Source organism: Fistularia commersonii, chromosome 32, assembly GCF_037954325.1.
Source record: "Fistularia commersonii isolate RoL2024-O1a breed Wild chromosome 32, RoL_Fcom_v1.0, whole genome shotgun sequence".
Taxonomy (NCBI): domain Eukaryota; kingdom Metazoa; phylum Chordata; class Actinopteri; order Syngnathiformes; family Fistulariidae; genus Fistularia; species Fistularia commersonii.
In genome coordinates this window covers 8,702,715-8,720,642 of record NC_141315.1, presented here as the reverse complement: position 1 = coordinate 8,720,642, position 17,928 = coordinate 8,702,715, and the positions used below count along the sequence as shown (strand labels likewise).

Sequence of the window (17,928 nt, the reverse complement as noted above, 5' to 3'; positions counted from 1 at the left end):
ATTTGCATGTTTTAAAGAGGAATAACCATAACTTTCACCCTCTCATAATAATGTCATATAGAGAAAAACAACCATTTGCTTTCCCATTCACATGTCAAATATTGAAATAACCATTTATACGTCATGTGGAAAAAGTCACCATTCGCTCTTTCATTCAAATATTTATGCATATTAACATATCGCCATTCACCCTCTCATTCAAACGTCATACAGGACTGTCTCAGAAAATTAGAATATTGTGATAAAGTTCTTTATCTTCTGTAATGCAATTACAAAAACAAAAAATGTCATACATGCTGGATTCATTACAAATCAACTGAAATATTGCAAGCCTTTTATTATTTTGATACTGCTGATTATGGCTTACATCTTAAGAAAACTCAAAAATCCTATCTCAAAATATTAGAATATCATGAAAAAGTAATTTTTGTTTTTTTAATTGTATTGCAGAAGATAAAGAAATTTATCACAATATTAAATCTTTGTACTTTTTAAGACCTTAAAACACTTTATAGCCTTGACTTTGACACTTTATATTTTTATTTGTATTTCTTATCCTCCCTCCTTCCTGCTATTATCTATTATTGTTATGTTTTACTTGAAACTCTGGCACAAAAATTTCCTTCAGGATAAATAAAGTTATTCTAATTCTTATTCTTATAATTTTCGGAGCCATTCCTGTATCTGCACACAAATGTTCTCGCTTTCCCTTCATGTATAGATATAAGCATTATCATATCTCGACATAAAACCGCTTACTCGCGTTCATTCGCGTGTCGTAAAAAGAAATGACCATTCACTCTTTCATCCGAACATCATTTATGCATGCGTGCATCTCTAAATTTGCACGTCATATGGAGATATTACCGTTCAGCCTCTCATTTACGTGTCATAAAAACATTCACCCTGTCACTCACACATGACATGAGGCGTGTAACTATTCACTTCACGCATAGATATAATCATTCGCTCTCATATCTCGACATACAGCCATTCACTCACATAGAGAAATAACCATTCACTCTTTCATTAAAACATGATTTAGCCATTCATCGTCACATTTACGCATCATATAGAGAGATATTACCATATAATATACATATTATATGTATACAAACATTCACTCTCATTCACGGTAATAGAGAAATAACCATTCACCCTCTCATTTTTAGGACATATGGACATAAAACCCATTCACTCTGTCACTCACACATCATCATATGGTGACATGTAACTATTCACGTCCTTATTTATAGATATAACATTCACCCTCTCATTTAAACGTCAAAAAGAGACGTCTAATTATTCACTCTCTCACTTCCAGACATTTTGATAGGCTGATTTAAATCCTGAGCTCACAAAGCCCGAAATTAAAGTGTATCAATTCTGATGCGTCTGCAAACCCCTTTTTTCAAAAAAAAAAAAAAAAAAAAATTTGCTTGTTATGGTCGCCGCCGCTGAGCGAGCGTTTGTTTTTCTTCTCCTTTTCATTTTCTGGAAACAGTCCCATGACCCCTCATCTTAACCCCGACTTTGGAAGCTGCACTTTAAAAAAAAAAAAAAAAAAAAAAAGAAGATACAAAGCAGCGATTGTTCAGCTGAAAAACGCTTGATTTATTGCCAAAAAGCCTCTTCGTGGCAGGTTCTCCTCGGCGAAAATGAACTTTTCTGTCCGCTTGAAAGCAACATGCTGATAGCCCGTTTGTATGTGAATATCTGGGCTCCCATCTCAGGTCACGGCAACTCATGTCAGACCTGAAGTGGCTTTTCAGAGCGCCATTTAAAGAGGTAGCAAAGGGTTCGGAGCACAAAATGTCGATGTTGGGTAATATTTGTATGTGTGTGTGTGTGTGTTGGGTGTGGGGGTTTGGAGAAGTTAACAATGTCCGTAGCAACGGTAAATAAAGACTGACCACTGTTGGTCCTCCAAACAGAGTTTTGGGTGTAAAGAGGGAAAAGTGAAAGAAACTTTTCCTGACGGTTCGACTCCTCCGATTAACAACAGCTTGGGACGGACATTTTAATTTGTATTTTCTCTTGGAATATTTTAAAAATATGGACAAAAATGCTCATATTGATAACATGGAAACAAGTCTATTAGATGAGAAATTCATTAGCAATTAATCAGCAATTAATTAGCCATTAATCTCTCCGAGGGTATTTTATCAATAGGAAATCAATATGAAATCTTGGAATATTTTTTTGAGAATTTGGCTAAAAACGGACAAAAATAATCGTATTTACAACACGGACACAAGTCTATTAGATGAGCAATTAATTAGCAATTAATCAGCAATTAATTCACAGTTAATCTCTCTGAGGGCATTTTATCAATATGAAATCAATATGAAATCTTGGATTATTTTTTTGAGAATTTGGCTACAAATTGACAAAAATAATCATATTGATAACACGGAAACAAGTCAATTAGATTAGCAATTAATCTCTCTGAGGGTATTTTATCAATATGATATCACCCAGGAGAGATTTCAAAATATTAAATACTGTTTTTTTGTTTTATTAAGATATACCTTATTGATCCCCATTGGGGAAATTCTTTTGGCACAGCAGCGTAACAATGACAGTATCAGTAAATAGGGGTATAATCATAAACAGAGACAATTAAAAGATAGCAAAGACATCCACAAATAAATAAATAGACAGCAGAGTGAACAACAAGGTTAAGAGTAGACAACAGAATGGAAATTATACCTGCAACTGCTGCTGTTCTGCACACTTCTGGTTAGATGCTAATCTGTACTTTCACATTTGAAATTACAAACAAAATGATTCTAATCCAAACTAATACTCTACAAGAGGTTCAAACCGCTGTTTTAAGTTTTACTTAAGTCATAACACTGAGAACGAATGCATGTAAATGTGACATTTTAGTAAAGAGAGTCCAGCTACCTTGACAAAAACTGCCTCACAAAATTCTGAAGTTCTACTCTTGACATTTGAATGAACATTAAAATGTGATTGTTTGGGGGATGTAAAACAGAAACGTAGGAAAAGTCAGCGAAAGCGAAGCTTGAGTTTTCTTTACCGTCATGGCGGCAAAGCTTGGAAATCAGCAGGGTTTAAGGGTGTAAGTCATTCGGGCTCAAGTCCGACTTCCCTCGTGTTGAAGTCAGGCGATTCACGGTTTTGACTCGAGCCCAAAGCGGCGGTTAAGGGATGCTAATTTCCAAAACGTGCTCTTTTACAGCCGAACCTGCACAGTCACACCCTGCCCAGAACACACTCCTCCTCCTCTCTGCCCGGTGAGTCTCGCCATCCTTCCTCTGGGGAATTCGATCTTGACGTAGCGCTTTGACGGGCGTTTTCTGCATGTCGCTAACCGCCTCGCCGCATTCACAAGTGTTTTTCTATTCACCCTGCATGCAAGATTAACTGTTTTTCTATGCATGATCCTTCAGGTGTGCCTGCAAGCACGTGTGTGTGTGTGTGCACTCATGCATGTGTGTGTGTGTCTCGCCTTAGACTTCAGCATGGCTAACCCGAGTGTAGGGGTACGTGGCTCTCCTCTGTGCCCCAATGGAGACGTCTTCGGCGCAGACATTACTTCACCCGGGCGACCTCTTATACGCTCGCAGTCTTTCCACACCGCTCCAGGTAAATGGCTCTCCGTGACCGGGAAGAGCATTGTTTACTGTTTTTCCGCACACTGAGAAATTGTTAACCCCCCCCCCCCCCGGCAGAGAATAAGTCAAAAGCAAAGCTCCGGCTACCTCCCCCCCCTCCTCTTCTGCAGGCCCTTTCTGGGTATTGTTCAGACATTCGCATGGCGCCATTCGCCGTCCCCACACCTCAAAGCTCCCGTCTGTGCCTGCCTCGCAGCGAGGCCTCCTGGGTTATTACCTCACCTGAAGGGACGCTTTTCTAGCTTTCAAAAGGGGCCGTGAATGGCGTCGCTGTGCGGCGCGAGCTCCCGTCCGGCGCCGCCGTCCTCTCCCAACATCTGCTTGCCAGCACCGCACCATTTCCAAGAAACCCCCCCCCTCCCTCTATTAAGGCCTCCTTTTCGAGACAAATAGAGAACCCCACTCCCCCTCATCCCTGGTTTTGGCCCCAAGAGCCATCTGATCATCCTCTCTTGCCCCCCCCCCCCCCCCCCCCACCTCACCTCCCCGCTGGACACACTGCATGGTGGCTTCCGCGGCGCCAGTGTTGCCTAACCTATGTTTCTGCATGGAAAAAAAAAAAAAAGCAAAAGCTGGTTTGCATCATCAGCAGAAAAGGGGGTGTGGTTTATAACTGTGGAGCCATTGTTGAGGTAACTCAGCGGATGGTGGGGGTAGAAATGATTCCCCTGCGGAGCGATGCTGAAATCCCGGCCACTTTTAAATCTCACAATCAGGTCCAGAAAGTTCTGACTCACACGTGTGTCCCATTTTAACTCCTTCCTCTGCGGTGGAATCCCTCAAAGCACACGGACGTGCACGCTTACCCCGCTCACCGGGGTAATCGCAAGCGGGGACGCTGCCCTTGACAAGACGTCTTTGTTCGACGCGGAAACTTTTTTTTTTTTTTTTTTATTGGGGATACGGGAAAGATTCATGCTTTGCATGGTGGACGTCTTGGCTGGGGGGTCCGAAGGACGAATCTTGTAAACACACAAAAAAAAACTAACCCTTGCAGAGACTTTTTTGATGTTTGTGTGTGAAATAAATTTTCATTTGTTTCTGAAAAGGTATGAAGCATGCAGATGTGCAGAAACGGGACAGCGAACGTCTTAGTTAAGAGTTTGAGAATAACACAGTTTTCTAGAAACGTGTTATTCATTACTCCCCGGTTTTCTGTTTTCTCTCACGTCAGATTTTTTTTTTTGTAGGAAAATATTTCCAAATGCTAAAATTTAGGATGATTCGTTGTTGAATATTGATGATTTTGTCAATTTTTTTTCTTTTTTTTCACATTATTAATAATAATAATCATAACAACAATCATAGCAACAAGACTAGCAACATCTCTCTCAACCTTCAAGAAACAGGAAAAAACGTTTCTCTTTCAGGACTTTTTACTGCGCTGATGCCCCAGATCAAGTTGGCAGCAAGTTAGGCTATGCAGTGTGTGTGTGTGTGTGTGTGTGTGTCTGTCAAAAAAAACAAAAAAAACAAAAACAAAAAAACCCTCACTAACCCAAGCTTACTGTTCTGTATATTTCCTGTGCATCCTGTATTTGCAAGTGTATTTGCAGTCCCTATGTCCTCTATTGTAAGTCGCTTTGGATAAAAGCGTCTGCCAAATGTAATGTAATGTAATTTATGATCATTATGGGGAAAAAAAAAAATAGCCTACTTCGGTCGTTTCTCAGAACCTCCGTGTTCGCTTCTGACGCTCGGAAGCTTGATTTTGAATCTCTTTCTCTTCCAGGGTCTCCTCTTCATTATCAGCATCACCACCATCCTTCTTCTTTGCTGCCCCAACACCAGCACTACCATCTGCCCCTCATGGGCCACACACACTTTCCGTTCCCTTACCCGGGCTCCCCGGGCTCCCCGGGCTCGCCGGGCTCGGCTAAACCGTCGGGGGTCCACGCTCCCCTCACCCGCGTGGCCAGCAACCCCACCTTCCCCTCCGTCCCCTCCTCGGCTCCGGGTTCTCCTCGGCTCGTCGGCGAGAAACCCGTGAACGGCGAGGGCGTCCTCATGCCCCCGCCCGCGGCTCAGCATCCCGCCATGTGGCCTCCGCACACCCAGCCGCTGTTTTCCCTGGCTAATGTCATCTCCATGGCGATGAGCATGGCCCAGTCGTTCATCCCCCCCTCCGGCCTGCCCGCCCAGGGGATGCCTTCCTACCCGGGCTACCACCACCAACTACCCGCCCACATACCCCCGCAATCCGGCTACCCGTCCGTTTACCCCCAGCATTACCAAACCCAACCGGTAGAAGTGCCTTATCCGACCCCGGGGCTCCCGGTTCAGGGGGTCTACCCCGGCCCGGAGAGCGCGACGCCTCACGCCGACGCTTGCGGGTTCCCTCCCGATGGCTGGATGCACGCCGTCTCCCCGCCCCCCGCGGCCTCCGCTCCGCCCCGGGCCCCTCAGGAGCCGCCGCAGCACGCCGCGCCCCGGGACGCCGCCGTGTTTCCGGCCCAGCCGCCGGCCCGGGATGAACCCAGGTCCGAGGTTTCCAGCCTGACCTCCTCGTCGGACCTCTCCCTGTCGTCCTCCGACAGTCCCGAATGCACCGTGAGTCCCCCGTCGCGCTCCGGGGAATCGCAAAAATGAAATCGTCCCTGACACATATTTCAATTATGCTTTCGGAGTAAATATCAATGTCGCATCTCAGAGTTTGGTTTGGAAAAAGGGAGCGGACCGAACTTTCGGTTGTTGTTGTTGTTTTCGGTTGCATCCAAATTGTCATTTCTGATGTGGGCAGATGGGAAAACTCTATATATAGCATTTCAAATGTTCTATATTCATTCAAACCTTTATTTATACTTGTAAGACCACTGAGGTCTCCCTCATTTTCAGGGTTGACAAGTTTACAAGCAAATCACCACAATAAAATGAGATCAAATTAAAAAACAGGAGATAAACTAAAAACAGGTGAAAATGAGATTAAATTAAAGACAGTAGGGAAGCAGTAGATAAAACTCGAAACAAGTAAAAAATGAGATCAAATTAAAAAGTACAAGGGGGTGGATAGAACTGAAAACAAGTACAATCGGCAGTACAAATTAAAAAAAAACAGTAGATAAACTAAAAACAGGTGCAAATGTGATTAAATTAAAGACGGTACGGAAGCAGTAGATAAAACTCGAAACAAATAAGAATGAGATCAAATTAAAAACTACAAGTGGGGTGGATAAAACTAAAAACAAGTACAATCGGCAGTACAAATTAAAAAAAAAAAACAGTAGATAAACTAAACTAGATAACTAGATAAACTATATTGCTGTAAATTCAGCATTAAATCTTTATTTTACATAGTTTGAAATCCCGCATTGGGGCTCAACATCAGATTTTTGTCTGGGTCTCCACTATGATGTTAAACTGGTACAACTGATACACCTTTACCTGGGTTTTCTGGGGCAAAAACAATCCACTTGTAACTGTCATAATTCACTAAACTAAACCCGGCGAGAATTGGTGCGGGGTTTCTAACGTGCAACTGAAAGGGATGATTCACGAGACGGGTCTGTCTGACCGTTCGGCCCGAGGTGGTAACTTAATTTCTCCTCGTCTAGTTGTCGTCCGTCAGCGCCGAGCTGCTCCCCGCCACACCTGAGATGAATCCCAGGAGCCCCAAAGCGAAAGCTTCCTCCACCGCCTCCGGTAAGAAATCATCACGTTTCTAAAACAAACCCCTACGGTAAAAACCCAAAGTGACGCGTGAGACCAAACAAACCCACGAGTCCACGTGTCGGCGTTTTCTACCCGTTTTTTTTTTACGATGTTTTCGGTCTAAACGCGGTCCGACGGCGTCCGCGACGATCCATTGGCCTTCCTGAGTTGTTTTCGGTCCCGTTTTTCCCTCTCGCCGACATTATCGCCCATTAGCGGTGCCTCGGGAGCCATTGCGTAACCCCCGAGTCTGGATGTAATGTTCCATTCAGAATGAACACAAACGTAGGTGTGATGGCGGCCCGGCCCCCCGGCGCCGACCAATCGCAGAGCAGCCTCGCTCGTTACAGGCCTCTCCTCCCGTTTCCACACCTGTCTGTATTTATATCCTTCTCAGAAGCCCAGCAGAGTCCCAACAGACTCCCTCTGTTTCTGCTGGCTTGGCCTCAGACCCTCCAGGTTCACTGTAAGAAGGACACCTGGTGGACAAACCGGGCACCGCCTGGGTTAGAATGCATTTTTTGCAATAAATAATGTGAATAAATGTTCATTCATTCATTATCTATGCCGCTTATCCTGTACTCAGGGTTGCTAGGATACCAACCGTCATCGGGCGAGAGGCGGGGTTCACCCCGAACAGGTCGCCGGCGGATTGCGGGGCGTTCACCCTCTCGCTCGCGTCACTTTACGCCAGTCCTCGCGTGGCTCTTCATCTATTTTTATATTTTTTCTATATATATTTTAATTTTTTTTACTCTTGTTGTCTGTGTCCTTATTTATTAATATTTATTTTCTTTTATTTTTTTTTATGATTATTATTATTATTATCATTTTTTTAATCAATTAATTTATTTATCTTTTGTTTAATGTTTTGTGTTACCTGCCCTGTGCTGCTGCAACACCTGAAACCCCCACCCTATGGGGACCAATAAAGCGTTATCTTATTTAAGAATAAGAATAAGAAAATTTTATAAACAGTAAAAAAAAAAAGAAATACAAGAATAAGAAATACAAATAAACTATAAAGTGTCTTAAGTAACAAGTGAAAGATGAGGAGTTAACATGAGTATGAAAAATATTTTACATGTCATGTAGAAATGAAATATTGCACAGTTATGAACATATATACAGATAAATTATTACAATTTACAGTAATTGGGTGAGATTTTTTTTTTTTTTTTTAACAATTTTTTTCACCATTCAGCCTCTCATTCACATGTCAAATCCGGAAGAGAGACATTTGCTCCCAAGTCTAGTGTCTCCGATTGACCCCCTGGATGTTTCTTGGCTGTAGCAGGAAGCGCCAATATTGTCTATTCGCGAGTTGATCGAATGTCGTCAAAGCTCAGCACTCTCGTACGGTTAAGCTTATTACCGCATTCGCGGTTTTAGTAGCGTCTTGATAAACTGTAAACAATTAATCATGGGTAAACCCATCAGTCAACTGTGGATTGGTGCTACTTCGTGCGCATTGAGGGTGTTTTTACCCCGTAATTCCCGATTTCACAGAAACCCCAACGGCAGATGATAATGGAGACGAAACCCATTGTTACGTGTTGATGGTTTTTCATCAAACGCCGGAGAGGCTCTTTGTTATACCGATCGATCGGCGCCGACGGGATTAGAGGACGGTGGCGATCGTCCCCCGGATAAATCTGCCGTGGATCCTTTTCTTAAACCCCCAGGATTTCTTCCATTTCCACTTGTTTCCTCTGTGTGGCAGGAGCCCCGTCGGTGACCGTCGGACGCTTCCAGGTGACGCCCAGCATGGACATCCCGGCGTCCCCGGCGCAGGTCGGCGTCTCGACCGCGACCCCCCGGCAAGGGGACGGCGGCGGCGAGCCCTCGGAGAGCAGCACGGAGGAGCAGGGGGAGTCCGAGACCAGCCTGGGAACCTCGCTCACCATGTCACCTCCTCACCCGCACCTCCACGGACGGGAAGGGACGGACGGGAAGGGACGGGGCGGCGGCTCGGAGCAGCAGCAGCAGCCGCCGCCGCTACAGGACAGAGAGGAAGAGGAGGATGAGGAAGAAGAAGAAGAAGAGGTGGTTGTCGGGGAGCGTCCAAGGACGAGGAAGAGGAGTCGGAGGCGGGCGTACAGCCTCAGCCTGATGGGGACGTCGGTGGACAGCGGCCTCTCGGTGACGGCCGCCGAGCTGGAGGGCCGGCTTTGGGACGGAGCGGCCGGCAGCCCGCAGTACGGCAACGCTCTTCATCATCTGTGGATGATGACGTACAACCACAGCGCCCCCTACCTGAGCAGCGACGACTCCGACAGCGACGACGAGGAGATGCTGGAGGAGCTCCAGGAGCTCAGAGAGAAGTGAGTGACCGCGGATTTTTACCTCCGCGTGTTAAAATCACGGAAAAAATAATCCATAATCTGCTGCTATAACAGAGACGTGAACCCCGTTTTCCTGTATTTTAAGAAAAGGCATGAAGCGTACAGATGTGCGGAAACAGGACTGCAAACGTCTTAGTTAAGAGTTTGAGAATAACACGTTTTCTTGAAACGCGTTATTCATTACTCCCCGGTTTTCTGTTTTCTCTCACGTCAGATTTTTTTTTGTTGGAAAATATGTCCAAATGCTAAAATCTAGGATGATTCATTGCTGAATATTGATGATTTTATCAATTTTTTTCAAATTATTAATAATAATAATCATAACAACAATCATAGCAACAAGACTAGCATCATCTCTCTCAACCTTCAAGAAACAGGTAAAAACGTTTCTCTTTCAGGACTTTTTACTGCGCTGATGCCCCAGATCAAGTTGGCAGCAAGTTAGGCTATGCAGTGTGTGTGTGTGTACGTTTGTGTACGTCTTTATCAAAAACAAAAAAAAAACCTCACTAACCCAAGCTTACTGTTCTGTATATTTCCTGTGCATCGTGTATTTGCAAGTGTATTTGCAGTCCCTATGTCCTCTATTGTAAGTCGCTTTGGATAAAAGCGTCTGCCAAATGCAATGTAATGTAATGTAATGTAATGTAAAGACGCTGCGGAGTGATAAAATCCTGTTTTTCCGATAATTTGGCCCGCATTCTTGTTTACAAACAGCTACACCTCAAGCGATGACAAATATTAGTCGCATTTAATCCAGACGGCCTGAATCGGTTGACTTTTCCGAAGCGTCAGACGTGTGTTTCCCGTCCCCAGACACCTGACGGAGGTTCAGGCCCTGCAGGCGGCCCAGAAGCGGGAGATCGAGGAGCTGTACGAGAAGATGGGGAAGGTCCCCCCGCCGGGCATCGTCTCCCCGGCCGCCATGCTGTCCAGTCGTCAGCGGCGCGTCTCCAAGGGCGGCGCCTTCCCCCTGTCCCGCAGGAACAGCCTGCAGCGTCTGGACGTGCTGCCGCTGCAAGGTGAGCGCCAGCGCGAGCCGTCCTTTGGCGGGTTTCTAGCGAGCGGCGGCGTGACGGCTAACGAGGAGACGCCTTGTTTTCCCAGGAATCATCAGGAGGAACTCGCTGGGAGGGAGCAGCAGCGGCTCCCAGGACAAACCCAGCAAAGGGGTCACCTTTTTGACCGATATCAGTCGAATGGTGAGCAAATGTCTTAAAATCTGTTTCGGATAAGTCGCACCAATACACCCGGTTCTGGAAAACACGTTCATCACGCCGCTGTGGAAGGAATATGAGACAACAACTATATTTATTTTCCTGTGCATCGTGTATTTGCAAGTGTATTTGCAGTCCCTATGTCCTCTATTGTAAGTCGCTTTGGATAAAAGCGTCTGCCAAATGCAATGTAATGTAATGTAATGTAATTTATCTTGAAGGAAATTGTTGTGCCAGAGTTACAAGAAAAATATGATAATGATAAATAATAGTAGAAAATTATATAAACAGTAAAAAAAAAAAAAAGGGGAGAATAACAAAAACAAATAAGCTATAAAGTGTCTTAAGTTGTATTGTATTGTAGGATGAGTTAAAAGTTTATTTCTCATGTCACGAATCAGCCCGAAAGACATCTGATCCTCGATGAGCTCGCGGCATAATTCATAATAATTCATTTCACGCGTGAATAAAATTCACGGAATATTAATTTTTTCAAGAAGACGTCATTTTCTCCAGGCGTTGTCTTTTTGCAAGAGGATTAAAGAAATATTGGAAAATCACGTCACTCATATTCAATCATAGAATCATAGATTTCGACTGAATAAAATTAAATAGAATATATAATTAATATTAATATTATAATATAATTAGTTTAAAGTTTATTTCTCATGTCACGAACGACATCTGATCCTCGATGAGCTTGCGGCATAATTCATAATAATTCATTTCACGCGTTAATAAAATTCCCGGAATATTAATTTTTTCAAGAAGACGTCATTTTCTCCCGGCCTTGTCTTTTTGTGAGAGGATGAAAGAAATATTGGAAAATCATAGAAATATATAGATTTCGACTGAATAAAATTAAAGATAATAAATAGTTAATATTAATATTATAATATAATTAAAATGTATTTTATTGTAGTTGGTTCATTTTTCAAATTTAATTTTAAATTTGAAGATGATGGCGACCTTGTAAGATCTAAATAAAATACGTTCAAATATTAAAAAATTTAAATTCGGAAGTATTTTGCTTAAAAGTAACCTTCAATTCAACTTCTTCAGAACGTTTTGTTGCATGCAGATATGTAATTTTGTTTTCTCTGCAGTTGTTCACTGATTTGAAAAAAAAATTCAACACATATTTTGTTTATACGTAGCATTGAGACAAAAAAAAAATATTAGATGCCGTGTTAATTCATTTTAAATTTCAAACTGGTTATGTGGCTCCTGGCATTTTCTTTACTTTGAGGAAACGAGTCCAAATGGATCTTTGAGTGGTAAAAGTTGCTGACCCCTGGTCTATATATATATATACTGCTCAATAAAATAAAGGGAACACTTAAACAACACAATGTAACTCCAAGTCAATCACACTTCTGTGAAATCATAGTGTCCACTCAGGAAGCAACAGATTCATTTTGACTTGTTTTAAGGACATTACATCAAAGTTGGATCAGCCTGGAGTTTGTTTTTACACTTTAATTTTGAGTGTGATTCCTAATCCAGACCTCCATGGGTTGATACAATTGATTTCCATTGATCATTTTTGTGTGATTTTGTTGTCAGCACATTCAACTGTGTAAAGAGCAAAGTATTTCATAAGAATATTTCATTCATTTAGATCTAGGATGTGTTTTTTAAGTGTTCCCTTTATTTTTTGGAGCAGTGTATATATATATATATGTATTTGTATATATGTATGTATATATATACATATATGAAAGATTCAAAGTGTTTATTGTCATATGTATGTATGAAATGCTTACTTTGCTGTCCACAGTGCATTTGTATTGACAATACATAGGGAGTGTAAACATTATCGTTGGATTTAGTGTATATTGTATTTATTATATTATCATTATTATTATTATTATATATTATTGGATTTCATGACAGTGTTGAGTTAACCCTCGTACGATCTTAACCTTGTGTTTACTCCCCTTGTCCTACGGGTCAAAAATGACCCATAAGACAATGTTTGTACCCTAGTGGTGTACAGCCCGCATGGAAACATAAACAAAAAAGAAGTATCACTTTTTCTAATTATGAAGTCTCTTTAGGAAAAGTCATAAAATTTCAAGTTGGAAAAAAATAGGTTAAGGTGTTTTTTCTACAACTAAACATGGTAGTGGGTCACTTTTGACCCGCAAGACAATACAAGAGTTAATTCAATATCAAATAGCAGTTATTCTGCGTACAATAAATTTTACTTTTTTCCCCTCCACTTCTTTTCTTTTATTTCCAGTAAGAAGCTCAGCACAGTGTGTGCTGCGTACCTGGACTACCTCATCCGGAGTGTGAGCCCGGAGGTGGACGCCCCCGTAGGCCGCCGGCACGCCGGCGATCACCAGGCCATCGTGAGCCGGCGGTCGTTCTCCCCGCCGCTCGACTCCCGACGCGGATTGTTTCCGGCCCCTTCAGTTCCTCCGCGCACGGTGAATTTCATGCAGCTATATCACTTTATACTGGTATGTGTTTAAAAGAAAAAAAAAAGAAAGGACTCTCCCGGGAAAGAAAGCCAGTGGTTCACCTTAGTCCTGGTCGGTCACGTCCACGTTTAATTAAATTATTTTATTTTATTGAGCAAGCTTTATCAATGTGTACTAACGCTGTCGAATCATAGCGGAAAGCGTGTCGCTCGCCCGCTACGACTTTGACTCAGACCGATGTGAGCCGCTCGCTGACGCCCAACAACCGGAAGGTGACAATGTGAAGGCGGACGGTTATTTCAGATGATTTGCAAATGATGTCTCAGCACCTGCTGACAACACAATTATTACATTTCCCATTAGCACAGCCGACACGGGACTGGGATTAATAGAGCAGTCTATGCAGTCTATGTACAGTTTGATTTATTTAAAGCGGCGTGTATCTTTACTTTTAAGTGCTTCTGATACCAAATCTTTTGAGTTTCGAGTATGCGGTTCTTCCTTTTTTTTTTTTCTATTTAGACAGAGCGAACCTCATTTCCACAGATCTGTCCATTTTTGCAACACATACATGAAATGAGTTTAATATACAAAAAAAAAAAAAGCCGTATTACTGTTAGACGTTAGCAAACAGCTACACTGTTAAAAAAAAAAAAAAAGCAAGAAAAATATTATTTTAAACTTATTGAATGGAGGGAAAAGGGGTGCGTAATATATAAGTGTAGGGGTGTCACTACATATTTCATGATCGCTGTGATTTAAGAAAAAACAAAACCTGAGCAATATGACAATGTACGTTGAATAGTGACTTACTGTGATGCTTTATCAATCTTTTTTTTTTTTAATTCCATTTATTGATAAGCATTCAACTTACCACGTCACCGCGTTTGTGTTTTTGACTTGTTAAAAGTATGAATCTGACTATTAGCATAAATGTTTGCTCAATTGTCAGATTACCATTTACTGACCTGCAGGAAAGTGACGGTGCCACAGCGAGCTCGGTGAAGGAGGGTGTAAAAGGATGGGAGGAAAATAAACTAATTTAGTCATCGCGCACTAAATTAGCATTTCATTTTCTTGCTGATTGAAATTTAAAAAAAAAATGTAAAAAAATCCACAAAATATCTGAAAATGAAAAAAAAAAAAAACCTCATAAATTAGCAAATACATTCACCAGGATCCACTTTGTTGCGTGTAAGAATTTCACATATCGTGATCCATTCATGGGTTCTGTCCCTTATCCTGGGGCCTGACATGTTGCTCTTTTTTGGTGCCTCCTCTACAAAAGTGAAGGACTTTAAAAGTTCAAAATCCACAGGCAGCACAGATATCCTGAGTAAAAAGTCAGTCAGTGACATCCCTCCTTCAGAATGGACGTTGCAGCCGGTTTTTGGACGCAACCAGGGGATTATTTTATCTGCTTGCGCGAAAAGAAAGAAACAAAACCTTCCTGGGTGTTAAAACTACTGGCTCCCGACTGTGGACTGTAAATGTGTAAATAGCAGAGCGCGTTTATAGATGATGTTTACATGAGTGAACTAAATACTTCAGCAAACCATTAATTCTTTGCTCGAGCAAAACAAAAACAAACAAGAAAACCAGATGGAAAAAAAAATTAAAATCACACTCGCTTGTCGATAGATCAAGCACCTCGTGCACTTTAGTAAATTCTATTTTTTTTGTGGATGAAACTGTGTTCACTCTGAATAGAGCCGATGTGTTTCCTGTCACTTTTCACAAAGGGAGTCAGAGAATGTCCATCGCCGTGGTGACGATCTACCCTCCCACTGCTTTAATAGGATAAATGCGGGGATAGAGAAAATTCAGCCCAAGCTGTGAATCTGTAGCTGTTTGCCTTATTAAAAAAAAAACAATAAATATTCACACTTCACACTGAATTTTTAAGGCCATGTAAAAAGAAACAAGATTTCACAAAGTTCATAATATATTCAAGGACACTTCACAATTCTGAATGTATATATATATATATATATATATATATATATATATACACACACAAAACTGTATTGCTTTCTGAAGCTGCTGTCCTGCCATGCTGAATCTGTGCCTTCCTCTTAACGATGTCTTATTTTATATTTTTACTCTCCAAATTTGGTGGCTAGATCAGACTCCGTATATCTAATTGTTTGTTTTTTTTTCTTTTGAAGCAAAAATAAATGCAACTGTAAATACTGCGTCATCGTCTTTACTGTTCACCGAGTGTTCCAGCACATCTTTACACAGGCATGATCATTTAAAAAGAGGAAAAAAAAAAACAAACATTTTAGTTTTACTATACAAATCATTCTTGCAACATAAATAGGCAAATGCAGAGAGGTGGTCTTGGAGGTATCCTTGCTGGATGACAGATTTCACTCAACCTGCAGACTCGTGTTTCCCTCAGACTGGATGAGATGATCAGACGCGCCGGCTCGACATTTACGGGTAAAATGTTGGGATTCACCTGTAAGTTCGAGCCGAGGTTCATCTGATTCGTCCAAGCCATAAACATTAACAAGGCGGAACCGTGCCGTAGCTGTTGCGGTCAAAGTTCGATGCCGGTCCGGCGGTGAGGCGACAGAGGCCGGCTGGGTGGACGAGCCGTCCTCATCGGTCCGATCAGCGTCCGGTCCAAAGACGGGAGGTTTCCGCGTGTCAGTTGGCGCCGGTTTTTGGACCCAGCGCTCTGGCACTCTTGGCTTCCTCATCTATTTCATCCATGATCCGCTCCTGGGAGACGGAGTAAAAAGTGTATCCGTCTGACGGGGAGGGGAACACCTGGTCAAGGAAAATAGTGGCATTTATTCTTTTTCGATGTTCTCTTTGCTACAATACGGAGCTCGGCGGCGCCACGGAAAACCCTCAAATCAGGAAATCTTGCTTTTTTAAGAGCAAGAACATTTTTTTTTAGAGCTGTCACTATAAGTCAACAGGTTAGGCAAGCAGAACCAAGGAAGCCTCAACACCATCTTGTGTTCCAGAGGTAGCAGTTCAACGGCAATGCTATTCAATTATTTTGCCTCCTGCCGTATACTATAAAACAGGGTCACTCCGCATATGCACGACCTTGCACAATCAACAACGATCGCCCTGATCTCACTTATTTAATGCTTGTTGCCTGTTTATCACCGTCAACCATTCCTTGCAGTTGCAAAATTACTCAGCGAATAAAGCAATTCTGATTATGATACAGACAAGTTGGGGGTGGAATCAAATGTATCTTAACATCAGTGACTTTTGAAGGCAACATCCTTGAATGCTTTGTGTCCTAACTTATACCATGAAACACACACACACACACACACAAACACCAGGAAGCCAGGCTGCCATTTACTTCTATGACCTTTAGTGAATCCAGAATTTTACATTTTTCATAAAAGCAGCACGTGAAAGAGCCACATTTTTAAAAACCGGAATTATTTTTCTGAACCCATCGAACACACACACACTCACACACACGGATTAATCAGGGTAAAACTGGCGTGGCGTCCAGAAAGTAACCACAATATCTGAAACTGAAACTCCAGGAAGCCAGGCTGCCATAAACTTCTCTGACCTTTACAGAATCGAGAATTTTACATTTTTCAAAAAAGAGCACCATTTTTAAAAACAGCGGAAATATTTTTCTTAAACCATCGAACACACACATACACAGCTTTCTATGAGTCACAGATAGCTAACTTCCATGTTAGCATTCGATAGCCGGTAGGAAATTACCTTCAACTTTCCTTTTTAAATTCCTCGCATTCTAACATGATCTAGGTCCTAGTAATGTAAGTATTAACATTTGTTAAGGAGCTGTTTCTGCCTCAATCCAGTATAAAAAGACTCAAAACAAACGCGTGAGTTTACAATGCTCGGCTAATGTTACATAGTTAACCTTGTTGATGCTAATTCGGCTAGGATACAGATTCCCATAACGACGGCGCCGATGACGATTCCTGTCAGGACATTCCGGGTTTTTAACTTCTGCGTCCTTTTCTTCCACTGTTCGAGCTCCACCTGCCTTATAAAATGCAACTGTTCATTGGAAAGACCCTCTTTTGTCGGGTCTATCCTGGTTGCGAAAGGAGCATTAGACTTCTGCGACTTGTCAGCCATGTCTGCAGGCACAGATGCGCGGACGGTTGTTTTATGAAAAAAAAGGAAATGAAGCAACCGAGCTACAAAACATAGGGGGAGTTTACTTGCTGAATAACACGTCCAAGGATAAATATCCAAAAAATAAATTATAAATTATAAAAAATCTTTATATGTAATGGAATGTTCCTCTAAAAAAATCATGGCGAATTGATATTAAAAGTGAATATAAAAAGAAAAAAAAAAAGATGAAATTACACCCTGAAAATATTATTGTGTTAAAAGAGAAAATCTTGTAGTATTTATTAGAAAATTGATTGGTAGCATGTATATTATTATAAAATCAATCTTTTGAGTTTTGCCTTATTTTTTATTTTTTTTGCAAATCGTTTTTTTTTTTATAGAAATAAGAAAAGATCATGTTAACAATTTCTCCAGACGTTTTTTCATGAAAAAATCATTTTGTTTTCAAATTTTGAAGCAAAAAATACATTGCAAAGTTACTTTTTCAATTTTTCCTTGCCCGTTTTTTTTTTTGTTATCGTTTTTGTGTTTTTTATAGAAA

General features: G+C 41.7%; 2 protein-coding genes across 3 annotated transcripts in view; one reads left to right on the top strand and one right to left on the bottom strand.

Annotated features, from left to right (window-relative positions):
- The window catches only part of wnk4a (WNK lysine deficient protein kinase 4a), a 53,881-nt gene extending 39,153 nt beyond the window's left edge, over window positions 1-14,728 (top strand). Inside the window, exons 13-20 of one of the 2 annotated variants that reach the window (XM_086140189.1) lie at window positions 3,209-3,263; window positions 3,484-3,615; window positions 5,377-6,194; window positions 7,196-7,283; window positions 9,016-9,616; window positions 10,454-10,659; window positions 10,745-10,839; window positions 13,100-14,728. In XM_086140189.1, the coding sequence (XP_085996315.1) occupies window positions 3,209-3,263; window positions 3,484-3,615; window positions 5,377-6,194; window positions 7,196-7,283; window positions 9,016-9,616; window positions 10,454-10,659; window positions 10,745-10,839; window positions 13,100-13,102 (1,998 nt within the window). In that variant the 3' untranslated portion in view covers window positions 13,103-14,728. The remainder of the gene's footprint in view (window positions 1-3,208; window positions 3,264-3,483; window positions 3,616-5,376; window positions 6,195-7,195; window positions 7,284-9,015; window positions 9,617-10,453; window positions 10,660-10,744; window positions 10,840-13,099) is intronic. The other variant, XM_086140191.1, reaches the window with a different exon arrangement.
- A 745-nt stretch (window positions 14,729-15,473) lies between these two features.
- On the bottom strand, window positions 15,474-17,391 carry coa3a (cytochrome C oxidase assembly factor 3a). Its single transcript, XM_086140193.1, has 2 exons — window positions 17,192-17,391; window positions 15,474-16,042 (listed from the first exon to the last, which is right to left on the bottom strand). Exons 1-2 carry the CDS (start codon window positions 17,382-17,384, stop codon window positions 15,939-15,941), a joined length of 297 nt encoding a protein of 98 aa, XP_085996319.1. The 5' UTR covers window positions 17,385-17,391; the 3' UTR covers window positions 15,474-15,938.
- Between the last annotated feature and the right edge of the window lie 537 nt (window positions 17,392-17,928).